This window comes from Hemitrygon akajei, chromosome 32 (assembly GCF_048418815.1).
Source record: "Hemitrygon akajei chromosome 32, sHemAka1.3, whole genome shotgun sequence".
Lineage (NCBI taxonomy): Eukaryota > Metazoa > Chordata > Chondrichthyes > Myliobatiformes > Dasyatidae > Hemitrygon > Hemitrygon akajei.
The window spans coordinates 7,395,952-7,413,644 of NC_133155.1; the positions used below are offsets into that span (position 1 = coordinate 7,395,952).

The 17,693-nt window shown below is 41.0% G+C and overlaps 1 protein-coding gene across 1 annotated transcript in view; it reads right to left on the reverse strand.

Moving 5' to 3' along the window:
• Positions 1–17,693, reverse strand: part of wdtc1 (WD and tetratricopeptide repeats 1) — a 70,305-nt gene that overhangs the window by 46,421 nt on the left and 6,191 nt on the right. Inside the window, exons 2-7 of the mRNA XM_073034285.1 lie at positions 10,755–10,945; positions 10,004–10,087; positions 8,872–8,918; positions 8,326–8,437; positions 5,439–5,626; positions 1,951–2,133 (exon numbers count right to left, since the gene is read on the reverse strand). Coding sequence (XP_072890386.1) covers positions 1,951–2,133; positions 5,439–5,626; positions 8,326–8,437; positions 8,872–8,918; positions 10,004–10,087; positions 10,755–10,805 — 665 coding nt within the window. The 5' untranslated portion in view covers positions 10,806–10,945. The remainder of the gene's footprint in view (positions 1–1,950; positions 2,134–5,438; positions 5,627–8,325; positions 8,438–8,871; positions 8,919–10,003; positions 10,088–10,754; positions 10,946–17,693) is intronic.

The window sequence follows — 17,693 nt, forward strand, 5'->3', positions numbered from 1 at the left end:
CTGTGGCTGTTTTAATGATCATATAGACAGAATGGATCAGCATAACTGCTATGCACCAATAATGATACTCCAGGAATCTAGTGTGACTTATCCAATCCAATGAATATAACTAAGGGAATAAAATAATGACCAATAACCATCAATTAAAAAGGGATTATTAAAGTCGAAGGATTCTTGCATTAGTACAGAACCAGACTTTTTAAGTGACAACAGATGTGCCAGGTAAGAGCCCAGGAGGAATGCCTCCTCCCTGGCTTGTTATTAGTTCACTATCTGATATAACAGACAAGTGATATCTGAACAAGACAGTCCTGGAAATTTACATACAGGAGATAATAGGGTTCCCAGAAATGTGGGGTAAATTAGCAGGCGTCTTGTATCCTTTTGAAATTCAATAACTGAAAGAGATGTAATTAACACCAGGCATGCCAGTTCACCATTCCCTAAAACATGATGTATAAATAATGGGCTTTTGTTGGAGGTGGACAAGAATCAGAATAAGATTTAATATCACCAGCATATGTCATGAAATTTGTAAACTTTATGGCAGCAGTACATGATAAATAAACATAGAGGAAAAAACCTGAGTTGCACTGAGTATATATATAAATGTCTATTAAATAGTTAAGTTAAAATAAATAGTGCAAAATAACAGAAAAAAGTAGTGAGGTTGGATTCATGGGTCCAATGTCCATTTGGAAATCAATGGCAGAGGAGAAGAAGCTGTTGCTGAATTGCGAGTGTATACCTTCAGGTTTCTTTACCTCCTTCCAGGCGGTAACAAGAAAAGCCATTAAAAAAAAAACTAAGAAAAAGGAGCTTGGAATCAAACATTTGACTGAAATCAGATAGAACTAGCAAGCTCAGGAAATCATTGCTCATAATTTCCAAAGTCTTCCTTCCAACATTAAGCACATAATAAGTTGTAAATGTTCCATAGTGTTGTTAATCAGCTATGGGCAAAATGCACTCTTCAGCAAATTATGCCAAAATAGCATAATCATGTCCCCAAATTATGGGCCTATCTGTGAGGATGACAATTGGCTCAAACATGAAACTCCAGTGATGTAATATGCTACCACTTTCATTCTAGACTTACCACTGTAACAAAGATGTAAACCAAACAAAGATGTTCCCTAAAACCAAAGTATAGCAAAACAAGCTCTACAAAAAGGGTTCTGCCATAAAATGAAGGAAAGAGGGTCAGAGGCAAAAAGGTGCATCTGCGTAGCACAGACAACCTATCTGTAAAATAAGGAGGACCTTGGCAATGGGTGGTATGGTAGTGTAGTGGTTAGCACTACACTTTTCAGCAATAGCTGTAAGATTGGGGTTCAATCCTGCCACAGTCTGTGAGGAGTTTGTATGTTCTCCCTGTAACTGTGTGGGTTTGCTCTGGGTGCTCTGATTTCCTCCCACATTCCAAAGTATGGTTAGGGTTAGTGAGTTGTGAGCATGCTATGTTGACACTGGAAGCATGGCGACACTTACAGGTTGCCCAGCATAATCCTCGCTGGTTTGATTTCATGCAAATGACACATTCTGATGACAAATAAAGCTAACCTCTAATCTTTAAACCTGGTGATTCCTTGAGGAGAATTCAGCAACGTACACATAATTAACCCAATGTAATCAGTTGTTAAGAAGCACGTTGGACATCGTGCTGTGCAGGCATTGCTTTAAACCTTCAAAGAAACCTGCTGACCAACACTACTCAGATTTTATATTTAATTAAAAGTGGGCATTTACAAGCAGCTCCTGCACTTTTCAAATCAAGTGCCAGAATTTATGCCATCTCGAAGAATGATGGTTGGATTGTTCCAAAAGTAAAAACTAGCCATCCCAACTAGTAGCAATGAGTTCCCATCAGAGAGGACCACAAAGTTTACAGTTTCTAGGCACCCAAATCTAATATTAACCTGAATGTACCTGCTGCGCCATCCTACTTACCTATGATTGTGAATCATGCGAACATCATAGACACGAACAAAGGGTCCACTTGCCCCAACAGCCAGATAGTTGTTGTTCTGAGGATTAATGGCCAGGCACTTGGCCTCCACTTGTTGTCCACAGTATTCCGTGAGGTCCACCAGTATCTGTGAGCGCTTGCTGCTCTCTCTGAGATCATATTGTCTACAACAGAAAAGACTACATATCAATGGAGCAAAGGTAGCTTGTCTATTATCTGATCTTCTGTGACATCATAACTTTCTATATCCTCATCCTTCCCAGGCTCTGGAATCCCTTCCAGTTCTACAACTTTCAATCTTATTGTTGGTGGACATGAATTAATTTAATCACGCTTTAGATTCTTGCCCTAAGTACAGTGGATTCCAGTTAATTGGGACATATCGGGGTCAGTACACTTTGGCCCAATTAAGTGGCTTTCCCAATTAGCTGAAGTTTCATGGAAATAGGTATGAAAAGACAAACCACTGTTTAACTAAGTAACAAATTATGCATTTGAATGAAATGCATTATCAACACTACTACAGTACTATAAAACTGTATTAGCTCCCAGTTGCTATTGACGGAGGTATTCATCCAGTGTACCTGCATGCTGTCGCGTTCTTTTGATTGACTGTAAATGAACAAAATCAGCACAGACACCTATTGTAGATAATGGACTGCCTTCAAATAATGCTATCAATGATTACATCCTCAAAATATTCATTTTCATTGTAACATTCATGATGGTTGCTGATACTTTCTGATTCTTCGTAGTTCCAAACTTGTTGAAGTACTGAAATCATTTAATTTTCACTCCTGGCCATTTCTAGCATCCCCAAGCATGAATGCTTGAAGCTGCAGTGATCTAAACAGTTCGAAATTGCCTTAATCTTTATTTCTTGCCAACAGTTGTCGCAGGACTTGTATATTATCACCTGTTATAAAATAAAATCAAGCAACAGAGACAACAGGGCTTCACTTCCAGATCAGCTCAATACCTTCTATGCTTGCTTTGACCGTGAAAACATGGAGGAACCATCACGGATTCCCACAGCCCCCCAGTGATCCTATTTCAGACTCCGAGGCCAACGTGCAAGCAGCCTTCAGGAGGGTGAATCCACGAAAAGCATCCGACACAGACAGGGTACCTGTCCGAGTACTAAAGACCCGTGTTGATCAACTGGCTGGAGTGTTCACTGAGACGTGGCATTCTGAGGTACCTACCTGCTTCAATTTATACCAGTGTCCAAGAAGAACGTGGTGACCTGCCACAATGATTATTGCCCAGTAGCATTTACATCCACAGTGATGAAGTGTTTTGAGAGGTTGGTGATGCAATGTATCAACTCCTGCCTGAGAAGCCACTTAGATCCGCTCCAATTTGCCTACGGGAGCAACAGGTCCACAGTAGATGCCATCTCATTAGCTCTTCACTCAACCCTGGAACATCTGGACAGCAAAGATGCATACATCAGGATGCTCTTTATCGACTATAGCTCAGCATTCAATACCAACATCCCCTTAAAAGTAATCAATAAGCTCCAAGTCCTTGGCCTCAATATCTCCTTGTGCAATTGGATCCTCGTGTTCCTCACCTGCAGACCCCAGTCAGTATGGATTGGCAACAACAGCTCCTCTACGATTTCCATTAGTAAATGTGCACAAGGCTGTGTGCTCAGTTCCCCCGCACAGCTCCAATGCCATACTCAAGTTTGCTGACGACACCACTGTCATAGGCCGAATCAAAGGTGGTGATGAATCAGCATATAGGAGAGACTGAAAATCTGACTGAGTGGTGTCATAACAACAATTTCCTACTCATTGTCGGCAAGACCAAGGTGCTGATTACTGACTTCAGGAGAAGGAAACCAGAAGTTCCATGAGCTAATACTCATCAGAGGTGGAGAGGGTCGACCAACTTTAAATTCCTTGGCGTTATTATTTTGGAGGATCTGCCCTGTGTCCAGTAAGTAAGTGCAATTATAAAGAAAGTACAACAGTGCCTCTACTTCCTTAGGAGTTTGCGGATATTTGGCATGACATCTAAAACTTTGACAAATTTCTATAGATGTGTAGTGGGGAGTATACTGACTGGCTGCATCACAACCTGGTATAGAAACACCAATGCCCTTGAACAGAGAATCCTACAAAAAGCCCAGTCCATCACAGGTTAAGCCCTCCCCATAATTGATCACATCTACATGAAATGCAGCATCCAATATCAGGGTCCCCCACCACCCAGGAAATGCTCTCCTCTCATTGCTGTCATCAGAAAAAAGGTTCAGGAGCCTCAGGACTCACCAGCAAGTTCAGAAACAGTTACTACCCCTCAACTATCAGGCTCTTGAATAAAAGGGGATAACTTCACTCTACTTCACTTGCCCCGACATTGAAATGTTCCCATAACCAATGGACTCACTTTCAAGGACTCCTCACCTCAGGCTCTTGATAATTATTGCTTATTTATTATTATTTCTCTCTTTTTGTACTTACATGGTTTGTTGTCTTATGCACTCTGGTTGAATGCCCAAGTTGGTGTGGTCTTTCATTGATTCTGTTATGGTTACTATTCTGTAGATTTTTTGAGTATGCCCACAAGAAAATGAATCTCAGGGTTGTATATGGTGACATATATGTACTTTGATAATAAATTTATTTTGACTATTGTATCAGTGACAGAAGTCACTGCTTTTTTAACACAAGTGCACACAACTAATGCTATTTAAAAATGTTTGCTTTAAGCACAGTGTAGTGTCCAACAGCCACACAAGTGTACATATCTGACGTTAGTTAGAAACTGTTCGGCAACAGTCTCCTATTCCAATTAAATGGCATAGTATCCCAAATAAACAAAGCAAATCCAACTACTTTCTCAATTAGTTTTTGTTCTTTAAGCGTTGCCCTAAATACGTGGCTGCCCCAATTGCCTAATTAATCAGAATCCACTGTATCACCATCTTAAGATTTCTTAAGATGTGAAAACTTTCTTAAGATTTCCAGGTTTTCACATGACAGTTCTGTTGTCTCTGAGGTTGTGAGTTTGATCTAATTAGGTTTAAAACAAAGTCGTTAGGATGTTCTTCTTGTAGGCACCGAATGAAAGCTGCAGTTGTGCTTCAGAATGAAAGGAGCCCACGTGGCGCAGAAATGACAGGCCTCCATTCTGATCTTGGACCACATAATGAAGAGAATCATAGAGTGGTGGTTAATAAGCCAAGAAGAGGCAGGGCCCATTATAAGGGCAGAATGAAGTCAAAACACATGTTCTTAAAATTCTATCAGTGAGCTGAATTGTAAAAACAATGACAAGCAGAGAAGAATGTAATGTGGATTGGTGACAAACTACAGCAGGGATTAACGTAGGATTAGTGTAAATAGGTGGTCGACGGATGTCATGAACTGTCATGAATGGTCATTTCTGTTCTTTATCTCTTTAATTGTACATGGTACAGCCAAACAAAGACAGGAGCCTAGGCTGCAAAAGTTACCTGACTGTTCCATCCTCTGCTGCACTCCAGAATGTGCTGGGCCACATGGGAGCCGCTGCAATTCGCTTCACCCGATTGGTGTGCTCGCCAAACATGTGAACAGTTTCCTTTACAGTCAAGTCATGGACATGCACTTTGGAATCAGCAGCCCCAGTGATCAGTGTGCGGTCATTCGAGTGGGGAAGGAACTGGAAAACCAGGAGTTACAAAAAGCAATCAACTCCTTACCATATCAATACAGAGTGTGTAGATACAGAGAGGTGTAGCTTCCATAATGAGGTTCACTACATTGAACAAAGATAGGTACCCTGGTCAAAACACACTGAGACCTGACGGACAGGTTGACAGACTTACACAAAATGGCCACTATCACCAGCTACTTACTGTCAATATTTACCACCATCAAGACAGAATATTAATCACTTAGTATCATAGTAATGCCCATTTCTGTGGTAAATATTTTTGTCATTCATTCTCCTTCTAATTATAAAAGGACATATTTTAAATGGCATTTGTGATGGTCGTAATGTGGACCATTTTCTTAACCCAATTCAATTTGCACTAATATTCTTCTCTCAATTAACATTACCTGACATAATTATCTAATTTTTTATTTCATGGTTATGATGCCTGATTTCCTTATATTGCCATAATGTGTCTACAAAATAGCTACAGTATGTCAAAACCCTTGGGCCTACTTCATTAGTCTGTGCAGAGCTTATACTTGGGTTTTATACTACCATATACAAAATACTGAGAACATCTGTGATTCTGTAGTTTCATTCCATTTCTGTATGTCTAATCATGCTTCTTCTTCCCGGGCTGTTTCATTGACACACGGGGGGGGGGGGAAGAGGGAATGGATACAATGTCCACCTTCTATATTTTTAATATAAATCTGTAGGTACTGGGACGCACAATCAAAATCCAGGCTGAAGGAGAAGGTAGTGAAGTAGTTAATAGAGAGAAATCCACATTTACTCTATCTGCCGCAGAACGGATGGAGAGTGGCTGGAGAAGTCCTTAATTCAGGAACAATAGTTTGGAATCTTGGAACTGGCTCCAGACAATACACTTTGAAGAAAGATCACAACACACACAAAATGCTGGAGGAACTCAGCAGGTCAGGCAGCATCTATGGAGAGGAATAAACAGTCAATGTTTCGGGCTGAGACCCTTCACCAGGACTGCTTCTGAACCATTCCTGATTCCTGTACCAGTCCTGATGAATAAAAAATTGATGCTTCCAATGTCAGAATATCGAATTTTTATTCCTCTCCAAAGATGGTGCCTGACCTGCAGAGTTCCTTCACTATCTTTAGTGTGTTACCCTGGAGTTCTAGCATCTGCTGAAGAAAGAGAACTTTTTTTCTTGAGAAAGTACTGTTTCCTGTTGTTATGTGTGATGAGAAAACCATGTGGAGATGGGGTCCAGAGTTGACCCCCCCAGTGAACTATGCTGCTAACTATGCCCCACACAAGTGGGGGCTTGTGTGTGTGTCCACTCACGCCAGAGTGACGAGTCCACTATGGAAGAACAGTCTAGCCGAGAACAGAGGGGACATAACTGAATGACCACATCAGTACAATGGAACAAGACGACAATGGAAGGTTTGCCTGCTGCAGCTGCTCACATCCCGCTCACTCTCTCTCTCCAATGTTACACCAGCAACTACTTCGACCTAAGCTAAACTGAACTGAACTTTTATCATCTCCTAAGACTATTCATTTACGTGTGTGTGTGTGTGTGTGTGTGTGTGTGTGTGTGTATAATTGCTAACCTGTAATATATACATATTTGCATTTTGTACTGTATTACTTAGTTTGCTAATAAACTTCATTAATTACTAGTAATTACGGACTCCAATGTGTATTCCATTTCTGCTGGTTTGGTAAGCCAGTTACGGGGTACGTAACACTGTATTAGCTGCAACTTCCTCCCTATATTAGCTGGCAGTAACAACTGAAATCACAAAATCATACAGCTCAAAAGGAGGGTGCTTGAACTCTCTCATCTGAGCTAGCAAGAGCACTAAATCACTACATTCTATTTAAAACACCAGTAAATCAAATTTTGTACAGGATAGGAATTTAATCCTTTCACCCGGTGTTACAGTCCACCACAAAATTACAGTTGTAGAAACACTTCTATGGTGAACTTGATCATTTCTGGATAAAATCAAAGCTAAATAAATACAAGTTATCATGGTGTTGCCACTGGAATAGAGGAGGCCCAGTCAGAATAGAAACAGATGAGGCACATTCATCAGGTCAGATATAAATCTTAAATACATGTACATCATCATTCATCAGGGACACCACCACCCAGGACATGCTCTCTTCTCTCTACTGCCATTGGGAAGAAGGTACAAGAGCCTCAGAGCTCACACCACCAGGTTCAGGAAGTTACTAACTGTCAACCATCTTGAATAAAAGGGGATACCTTCAGTCAACTTCACTTGCCCTATCACTGAAATGTTCCCACAACTACTGGACTCACTTTCAAGGACTCTCCGCCTTATGTTCTTGATATTTAATGCTTACTTATTTATTTTTATTATTTATTTCTTTTTGTATTTGCACAGTTTGTTGTCTTCTGTACTCTGGCTGAACTCCCTGGTTGGGCAGTCTTTCATTGATTCTATTATGGTTATTATTCTATAAATTTATTGAGTATGCCCACAAGAAAATTAATCACAAAGTAGTATCTGGTGACATTTATGTACTTTGAAGGTAAATTTACTTTGAACCTTGAACTAAAGTCAGGATGCCTGAATTTTATCTCTGGGATCTTTTTAAAGTAGAGATTCAGTATCTGCACACTTGTACATTCAAATCTAAATACAAATTCAATATTGAATTCAACAAATAAAAGACAAGAGAATACCTTCACTGTGAATATATTAGCAGTGTGCCCTGTGTGCATAGTCAGCAGTTTCTTGGAGCTGAAAGGATCCCAGAGAATAGTGTGCTGATCATCTGATCCAGAGGCCAGCAAACTGTAATTGAAGACCACAAAAGTGTGTAAGTAGCTGACTTAGCAACACAAGAGGCCCAGTGGAGAACAGAGGGGAGCAGAAAGAAACTCACTGTTCTGATGGGAAGTAGTTCATGACTGTAGAGAAACAGCAGAGAAAAGGGAGAAGGTAGATGAGAATCGCCATGACTAGATTGAGGGGAACACACTGATATCAGGATGTTTGGAAGATTTACTGCAATAAATTTGTGTTGCAAAGGCAGTCTAAAAATACACAGGATGTGTCACGAGTAGAGATTGGGGATGGCTGTGGGGGGGGGGGGGTTGCATGAGACTACAATATACTTAGTGGAGATGTTGGGAGGAGGGCAGGTTGGTAGCAATAACTTGGCTGAGGTGATAATGTGGGCTGGTGCCGGGGCAGGGAAGTTGTAAGAAATGGTTAGCATCACTTACTCGCCCTTTTCATTCCATTCCAGGCAGTTCACACAACCAGAGTGACCCTGTGCAAAAAAGTGAAAGAACAGAACAAGATTCAGATGTTAAACAAATGCCCATAATGTAGATACCTCACAACACCAGTCATTTACAAACAATGCTGGGATGCTCTCTTTGAGCACTAAAATAGAAAGGACATTTAAGATAGGTGCATAAATTGTATGCAGCTGGATTGGAATGTTTCAGGAACCAAATCATTGCAGAGACCAGAAGTTTAAAAGGAAATGGCAAATGAAAAGAAATGATAAACTTTATTCTGAAGCAACAAGTTATTATGATCTAAAAGGTGCTGATGAATTGAAAATGGAAAAAGATTCATAGGTTCAGTAATAACTTATAAAAGTGAACTGGATAAATGCTTGAGAAACTTACAATGCTCAAAGGAAACCAGAATCAAAAATCTAGTTTAATATCACTGGCATATGTTGTGAAATTTGTTGTTTGCGGCAGTAATACATTGCACTACATAATTTTGGAAAAGCTAAAATTACAATGAATATATATATGTATACTATATAAATTAAATAAGTAGTGTAAAAAGTGGGAAAAATACTGAGGTAGTGTCCATGGGTTCATTGCCCATTCAGAAATCTGATGGAGAAGGGGAAGAAGCTGTTCCTGAAACATTGAGTGCATGTCTTCAGGCTCCAGTATCTACTCCTTGGTTGCAATGAGAAGAGGACGTCCTGGGTGATGGGGGTCTTTATTGATGAATGCCACCATTTTGAGGCACCACCTTTTAAAGGTATCCTGGATGCTAGGGAGGCTAGTGCCCATGATGGAGCTGGCTGAGCTTACAACTTCCTGCAGCATTTTCCAATTCTGTGCTTTGGCCTCTCCATAGCAGACAGTAATTCAGCCTGTTAGAATGCTATCCATGGTACATCTATAGAAATTTGCAAGAGTCTTTGGTGACATACCAATTCTCCTCATGCCGTGCCTCAATGGCAGGAAAGTGATAAACGTCTGACTCCTTCAGATAGCTGTCATGAGCAACATGGCCCAAGACCAAATCATTTATAATACAGGGGTGTATGGAGGGGCACATACAGGACAGTAATTATGGATAAGACTGTTTCAGTTGTCTCACCTCAAGCTCACATTCCAGGCCCAATCGTTTGATGAATGGATCGATGACATGGTATCGCCGCTCAAACTGCAGAGTGTTCCGCTCCTTCAGATAGAAAAGAAGCGTGAATGAGTGAGACGTGGTGGGGAGAGGGGGAGTGTAAATTATCACCACCTTCCTTACACAAAAATGGCATTCGCTCCTTCAAATCCCATAGTAAAGGTTCAAAGGTTCATTTATTATCAAAGTATATATGCAGTATATAACTCTAAGATTCTTCTTCTCCAGTTTGCCAAGAAACAAAGAGAACCATGGAAGTCAGCTCAAAGAGAAACAGCAAACCCACTCCTCCCCCGCACAAAAAAAGAAATGGCAACATGATCATTAACCCCCCCCAAACCCCTCCACCCACACAAAAAAAGAATGGCAATATGATCATCAAGCCCCCACCCTCCACACAAAATGCAACAAGAACTTAAGCCCCAAAACCCCCCCACACAAAAAAAGAGTAAGAATGGGCAAAAACACAGAATACGAAAACTATAAGACTGAAAAAGTCCATCGTCCAAATCCATAAACTCAGAACCTCAGTAACATTCTCCGACATCTTCAAAAGAGAGACATCACTTGAGCATGGAACTAGCTCATAGAACATCCAGCATTCCAACCTCCAGTAACGTGCACCCACCCACCATCCAAGCTTCTCTCACCTCTTTGGTCAGCTTCTCTTTGCTAGCACCTGAATTAGGAAAGACACCAAAATATTTAGTACCTTTATCTGCCGTTGAATGATGTCCTTGGTTATATTGGGCAGCTCCATCATTTTTTTTGGCTGGAAGCTCACAGATGAACAAGCTATCAATTTTCACTGTATTGTAGCTCACCACCAGGTGTCATAGGGAGCAGAAGCAAAGAAACAGTCCGCATTTAATCCAAGCGTGGAACAACACACAGCACTGGGATCTGAAAAGAGAGCAGAGAACCAAAGTAACAGAGCTCTGAGATATGGGGAAAGCATCCATTTTGTTAAAAGAATTGTAGAATGGTAGGTCAGCAGATCAGGCAGCATCTATGGCGAGGAATAAACAGTCAATGTTTCAGGACAATACTCTTCTTCAGGAATAGGTATCTGGAAATGGGCTGGGAAGCAGAGGGGAGATCACAAAGGAGGCCTGATGGGGTTCTGGGATGAAGGGGTGGAAGGGCACGGTGCAAATGGCTGTCAGGGTGACTAGGGAGGGTGGTCTGAGATAAGATAGTCCCTGGGAGACAGTAGGAGAGGAAGGTGGATCTGGACAGGACAACAGTGATGCAAACACAGCAATGGGAAATTCAGGAACAGCAACAGGGCACTTAGCTTCTTGAGCAGATTTCCTAATTCTGTGAGATCATGGCTGGTTTAAGACCATATCCCATCCCCCTCCACAACACTTGTTAACAGTGGCTAACCAGTGGTTAGAGTTAAAGTTAGCATCTGACCTGCTATTAAATGTCAAATGCAGAAGTTGGTTCTGAAGTTTCACCATCCTCTTCTTTTCCTGGCTTCACCACAGGGAGACTACCCCATGTTCCAGTCTCTACAACTGCAAGATATATTTTTACTCCACCCCGTTAATTACCCTCAATAGCTTCAAAATTTCTACCAAGCTTTTTCTTAACCTTCTAAATTCTAGGGAATACACTCTTGCACTTTACTCCTTGGATTTAATGCATATCATACTGGACTAATCTACACTGCATTCCCTCCACTGACACAGTACGTCCTAAGACATGGTATCCAGAATTGCTCTCTGCTTTGTAAAGCTGTGGCATTACTTCCAGCTTCTTGCATTTTATTTACTTGTACTTCTCCATAACATCCTGATGACACAAAGATCACAACACTTCCTTGGACCGGCACTACCTCCAGTTGTAAGGTACTTTGATCTATTCTCAGATCCAGTGCAGATGTCCTCATATTTGCCTGAAATTAAAATCATTTCCAGAGTTTCACTGCTTTCTTAATTAATACTTTTCATAATTTAAAGTTTCCATTAGTATGGCTTATTATGCTGCTCATCTTTGTGTCACCAAACTTAGATTTGATAATGAGATAGTAAGTCATTTAAGTGCTAACAAACACAATGAAACACCTGAAGCCCTACACAGCTCCTGGCAGAATGATGCTAATCACCTCCAGTTTTCTGGGTACCCTCCAACCTGATGGCATGAATATCAATTTCTCTTCCCGGAAAACAACTTCCACCCCCTTCCTTTATTCCCTACTCTGCCCTTTTATTTCTTCTCACCTGTCGATTACTTCCCCCTGGGTCCCCTCCTCCTTCCTTTTCTCCTATGGTCCACTCTCCTCTCCTATCAGGTTCTTTCTTCTACAGCCTTTCACCTTTCCCACCCACCAGGTTTTACCTATAAACCTTTCAGCTAGCCCCTTTCCCCTCTCCCCACCTTCTTATTCTGGCATCTTTCCCCTACATTATCAGAAGAAGGGTCTCAGCCTGAAAAATCAACTATCTATTCATTTCCATAGATGCTGTTTGACCTGCTAAGTTCCTCCAGCATTTTCTGTGTGTTGCTTCAGTTTTATCTCTTATCCCAACGCTTAGCAAATTTAAGTGAATGGTATGACTTCAAAATAAATTGCTTTAACTCACGGAATCCTCACCAAATGCCTTCCAGAAATTTATGTTAATAACTTTCTCAGACATACTAAATAACTTAAAATCAGTTCAATTTGCATAACCTTTGTATTAAAATGCCATGGTGGACTTCTAATCAATTGACCAGTTTCAAGGTAATCAAGTCATCCAATTTACTAAGACAGAGTTCATGCAAATAGATTTACAATTCATATCTCTTAACACTTCACTTCTCACCTCTAGATCCTCCTCAAAGACTATTAGTAGGACTGTCCCAAAGACTCATTGTTTCAACATACAGTCGGCCCTCCTTATCCGTGAATTCCACACGCGCCAATTCAACCAACCGCGAATCGCGAAAACCCAGAAGTGCTCTTCTGGCACTTGTTGTTCGAGCATGTACAGACTTTTTTCTTGTCATTATTCCCTAAACAATGCAGTATAACAACTATTTTACAGAGCATTTACATTGTATTAAGTATTATGTAATCTAGAGATGATTTAAAGTATACAGGAGGATGTGCGTGGGTTATTGTGGACCGGGATCGAAAAAAATCGTAAGTTCTCTTACTAAGTAAGTCAGAACAGGTACATCCGGTATTATTTAGTGCCAGTTAGTCAAACGTTTGTCTTAGTATATAGTATATATTTTACCTTTCTATGTATATAAAACACTTAAGAATGTATGTTTCAGCGCCGGACTCGGGAACTTCCCGAGTTCGATCCAGTGACAGACCGCTATCAAGCGCACTCTCCACCGTGCTGGGTTGATGTGAGGATCAAAAACCCCAAACCCCAATAATTAAACCACTGCGTTGCTTAGTAATAATTGTAGCTTTCATCAAGGCAGGGCCTTTCTCACTTTATCCATTAAAATTGTTCCAATCATTGACCGACTCTAGCCTAACGCTTTTCCAATGACCGATGGCGTTTCACCTCCTTCCGATCGTTTTATTATTTCCACTTTATTTTCAATTGTGATCGTGATTATTTTCGTGAACAGAAACGCTGTGGATTCAGATCTCTGCCGCTGGGTCCAAATGTCCACCATGTTGAGACAGGTTGAATAAGGGACTTGAGCATCCGTGAATTTTGGTATCCGTGAGGGGTCCCAGAACCAATCCCTCGTGGATAAGGAGGGCCAACTGTATTCTGGTTCCACATAACTAAATGATTCCTACTTTGACACTATTTTGCTCCTTTTGTCCAGCCTTTTCCCACTTCTACAGCCTGAATAGCCTACTATTCCTTGTCCCAGTTACTTCATCTTCACACCACATTCCCTCTCCAGCTCCACCCCACAGCTAATGGTCAGAGCTCTTCAGCTCTTTCTTGAACAGAGGTATAACCACTCTTCCTTCACTATCTCCCATTCTTTAGGGAAAAATTCAACAACTTCTTTCTTAGCTTATCGCTTTCCCCAAATCAAAGAGAACTCGCATGGGCCTTATTTTGCCTGTCTTTTTGAAGAATATGTAGAATGCTCCCTGTTTCAGTCCAACTCAGGCTGCCTCCTTCACCTTTTTCCAGTACAGTTATGATGATATTGATCTGCTTTTCATGCAGAACTTAAATCTCAATACCTTTGCTACCAATTCCACCTTGCCTTTAATTTCACACAGACCATCTCTGACATTGTTCATACCCTTTTAGACGTCTCCATCTTCAAAAATGAGATTTGCAATGAAGTTAAAATGCAAGTCCATAGATCTTACAGTTAATCTTGGCTACACTCCTCCTACTAAGAAACTATTCCGTTCTCTGGTTCCTTCACATTTGCTGATTATGAGACTTACCAGTCTTCCTCTGAAATCTTTCTTTTTCCTTAACTATGGCTTATCATTGTTGACAGGCCTCACTCTTCTATTTGCCGCACAAAGGTTTGTTCCTACAACCTACAAACTCACTCTCGAGGACTCTTCATCTCAAGTTCTCAATACTTATTGCTTATATTTTGTTCTAATTTTGTATTTGCAGTTATCTTTTGCACATTGGTTGTTTGTCTGTCCTGCTGGGTGCAATCTTCCATTAATTCTATTGTGTTTATTGGATTTACTGTGCATGTCCTACAAGAAAATGAATCTCAGGGTTGTATATGGCGACATATGTACTTTGATAATAAATTTACTTTGAATTTTGAACTTCTGGTTGCACTACATATTCTCCTAACCAGATCAAGAGTTCTCCTTGTTTTCACCTTTCATGTTCAATGGATCATTCTGTAGGAGCCATGTATCTATTTTCTTTCTGCATTGTATTTGGGTTGCACATTACTCATGTAGGTTGGGGCGCGGTTGAAGCCAAGAGCTTAATTACGTATTCATGGTTTGTCTTTGGGGGCAGTCTAGTTTTGGTAGAGCTAAGGGATTACGTTTGCTTAATTACGTTTAAGGAAGCTTAAGCACTTAAAATCACTTGAATCGGCTTAAATACATTTGAATATTCTTAATTTATTTAAGAATGCTTAGATTACCGTAAGTACGTTTAATACGCAAAGACTGTTTATTCTGTTATATTGCTAGTTTTAGTTTCAAGATTGTTTTGCACATTTCTTTATAAAAGATCCAACATATTCTTTGATACTTGAACTTTATTATTAAATCAGAGAGTGCTTTGTACAGGATCAACCCCTCCTCCCCCACGTAGTCTCTAAGCGGTGCTGGTTTGCTCGAGTAGCCGCTACACATTCAATGAATGTTCATCGACAAGATTCTACCACCAAGACACTTCTTTCAGTATTTCAAAGACATCATCCCCTTTATAAATCCCTGATCCACTCTTCCATCTCCACCAATGACTCCCAATCTCAGCGCACTTACTCAATGCATCTGCAGGTGATGTGATACCTATCAGCCCATTTACCTACTCTTTTCCCATCCACCAGGGACCCAAACAGTCCATCCAGGAGAAACAGTGAAACAATAGACAGTAGGTGCAGGAGTAGGCGATTCGGCCCTTCTAGCCAGCACCGCCATTCACTGTGATCATGGCTGATCATACACAATCAGTACCCCGTTCCTGCCCTCTCCCCATATCCCTTGACCCCGCTATCTATAAGAGCTCTAACTCTCTCTTGAATGCATCCAGAGACTTGGCCTCCACTGCTTTCTGGGGCAGAGCATTCCACATATCCACCACTCTCTGGGTGAAAAAGTTTTTCCGCATCTCTGTTCTAAATGGCCTACCCCTTATTCTTAAACTGTGACCTCTAGTTCTGGACTCACCCATCAGCGGGAACATGCTTCCTGCCTCCAGCGTGTCCAATCCCTTAATAATCTTATATGTTTCATTCAGATCCCCTCCCATCCTTCTAAATTCCAGTGTATACAAGCCCAGTCGCTCCAATCTTTCAACATATGAAAGTCCCGCCATTCCGGGAATTAACCTTGTGAACCTACGCTGCACTCCCTCAATAGCAAGAATGTCCTTCCTCAAATTTGGAGACCAAAACTGTACACAATACTCCAGGTGGGGTCTCACCAGGGCCCTGTACAGCTGCAGAAGGACCTCTTTACTCCTATACTTAATTCCTCTTGTTATAAAGGCCAGCATGCCATTAGCTTTCTTCACTGCCTACTGTACCTGCATGCTTGCTTTCATTGACTGATGTACAAGAACACCTAGATCTCGTTGTACTTCCCCTTTTCCTAACTTGACTCCATTTAGTCATCTGCCTTCCTGTTCTTGCCACCAAAGTGGATAACCTCACATTTATCCACATTAAACTGCATCTGCCATACATTTGCCCACTCACCCAACCTGTCCAAGTCACCCTGCATTCTCATAACATCCTCCTGACATTTCACACTGCTACCCAGCTTTGTGTCATCAGCAAATTTGCTAATGTTACTTTTAATCCCTTCATCTAAATCATTAATGTATATTGTAAACAGCTGCGGTCCCAGCACCGAACCTTGCGGTACCCCACTGGTCACAGCCTGCCATTCCGAAAGGGACCCGTTAATCGCTACTCTTTGTTTCCTGTCAGCCAGCCAATTTTCAATCCATGTCAGTACTCTGCCCCCAATACCATGTTCACTTGAATTTTACCCATTCTAGTATTCTGCATTAGGTAGTCACAATGTGGTCAACTCTACATTGAAGAACCCAAATACAGTCTGTGTTTGCTCAGCACCTCCACTCAGACCATGAGAGTAACCCTCGAGCTTCCAGCCGCCAGCTCATTTAACTGTTCGATACCACTCCCACTATAGTTTCACTTTCTTTAACCTTCTACGCTGTTACAAAAATGTGCAATGCAAACTCAAGGAACATCAACAAGGAAAATCAAAGCACATCTTCAATGCAGGAACATTACAGCCCTCAAGAGTCAACCTCAAATACAGTAATTCCAAATACCTAGGCCAGACTGGTGCAAGGAAATTCACCAGTAACGTAACTTAATTTTTACTTTCTTCAGTTGGTAACTGATCTGCTGAGTATTCCCAGTACTGTCTTTTAGTTCAGATTTTCAGTAGACACAGGGTTCAGTATATCATAGTTCAATCATCCAGTTCCCTGTGAATCCTCCTCCAGATAGATTCAGTTGTGATTTTAAAAGCATTTATGACTCTCACTTTAAAAGATTAACAGAATCAGGTTTAATATCACTAGCATATGGCAATAAATTTATTGCAATTCCAGAAAAGTTTAATAGATCTTTATTAAAATCTCTACAAATGTCCATTAAAATCATGGGATTTTAAAAAGATCCTAAAGATTTTTCATTTTTTATGGCCTTGATTATTTCCAATGCTGTTGGTTTGATTATATAATTTTTGTCAAACCCCTAGCCATGGATACACAGCATTTTACTGTCTTCCACTATAATCAATATGTAGACCAATTATTCCACTTCACTGATGTAGGTGGCAGTGTGGAGATACGTCTCCACCAAAGGAGGTGTAAGGCGCTCCTTCCCTCTGCTAGCCTGCAGGTCTCCCTCAGACAGGGCGTAGTACTTGCTTAGCCGCATTCCCTACCCCTCATCAGAGTCATGGGAAGCCATGGGAGCAGGTGGTGGATGGTCGTATGAGCAGCTGGTGTATATCACAAGTCCTGGTTATGCAACAGGC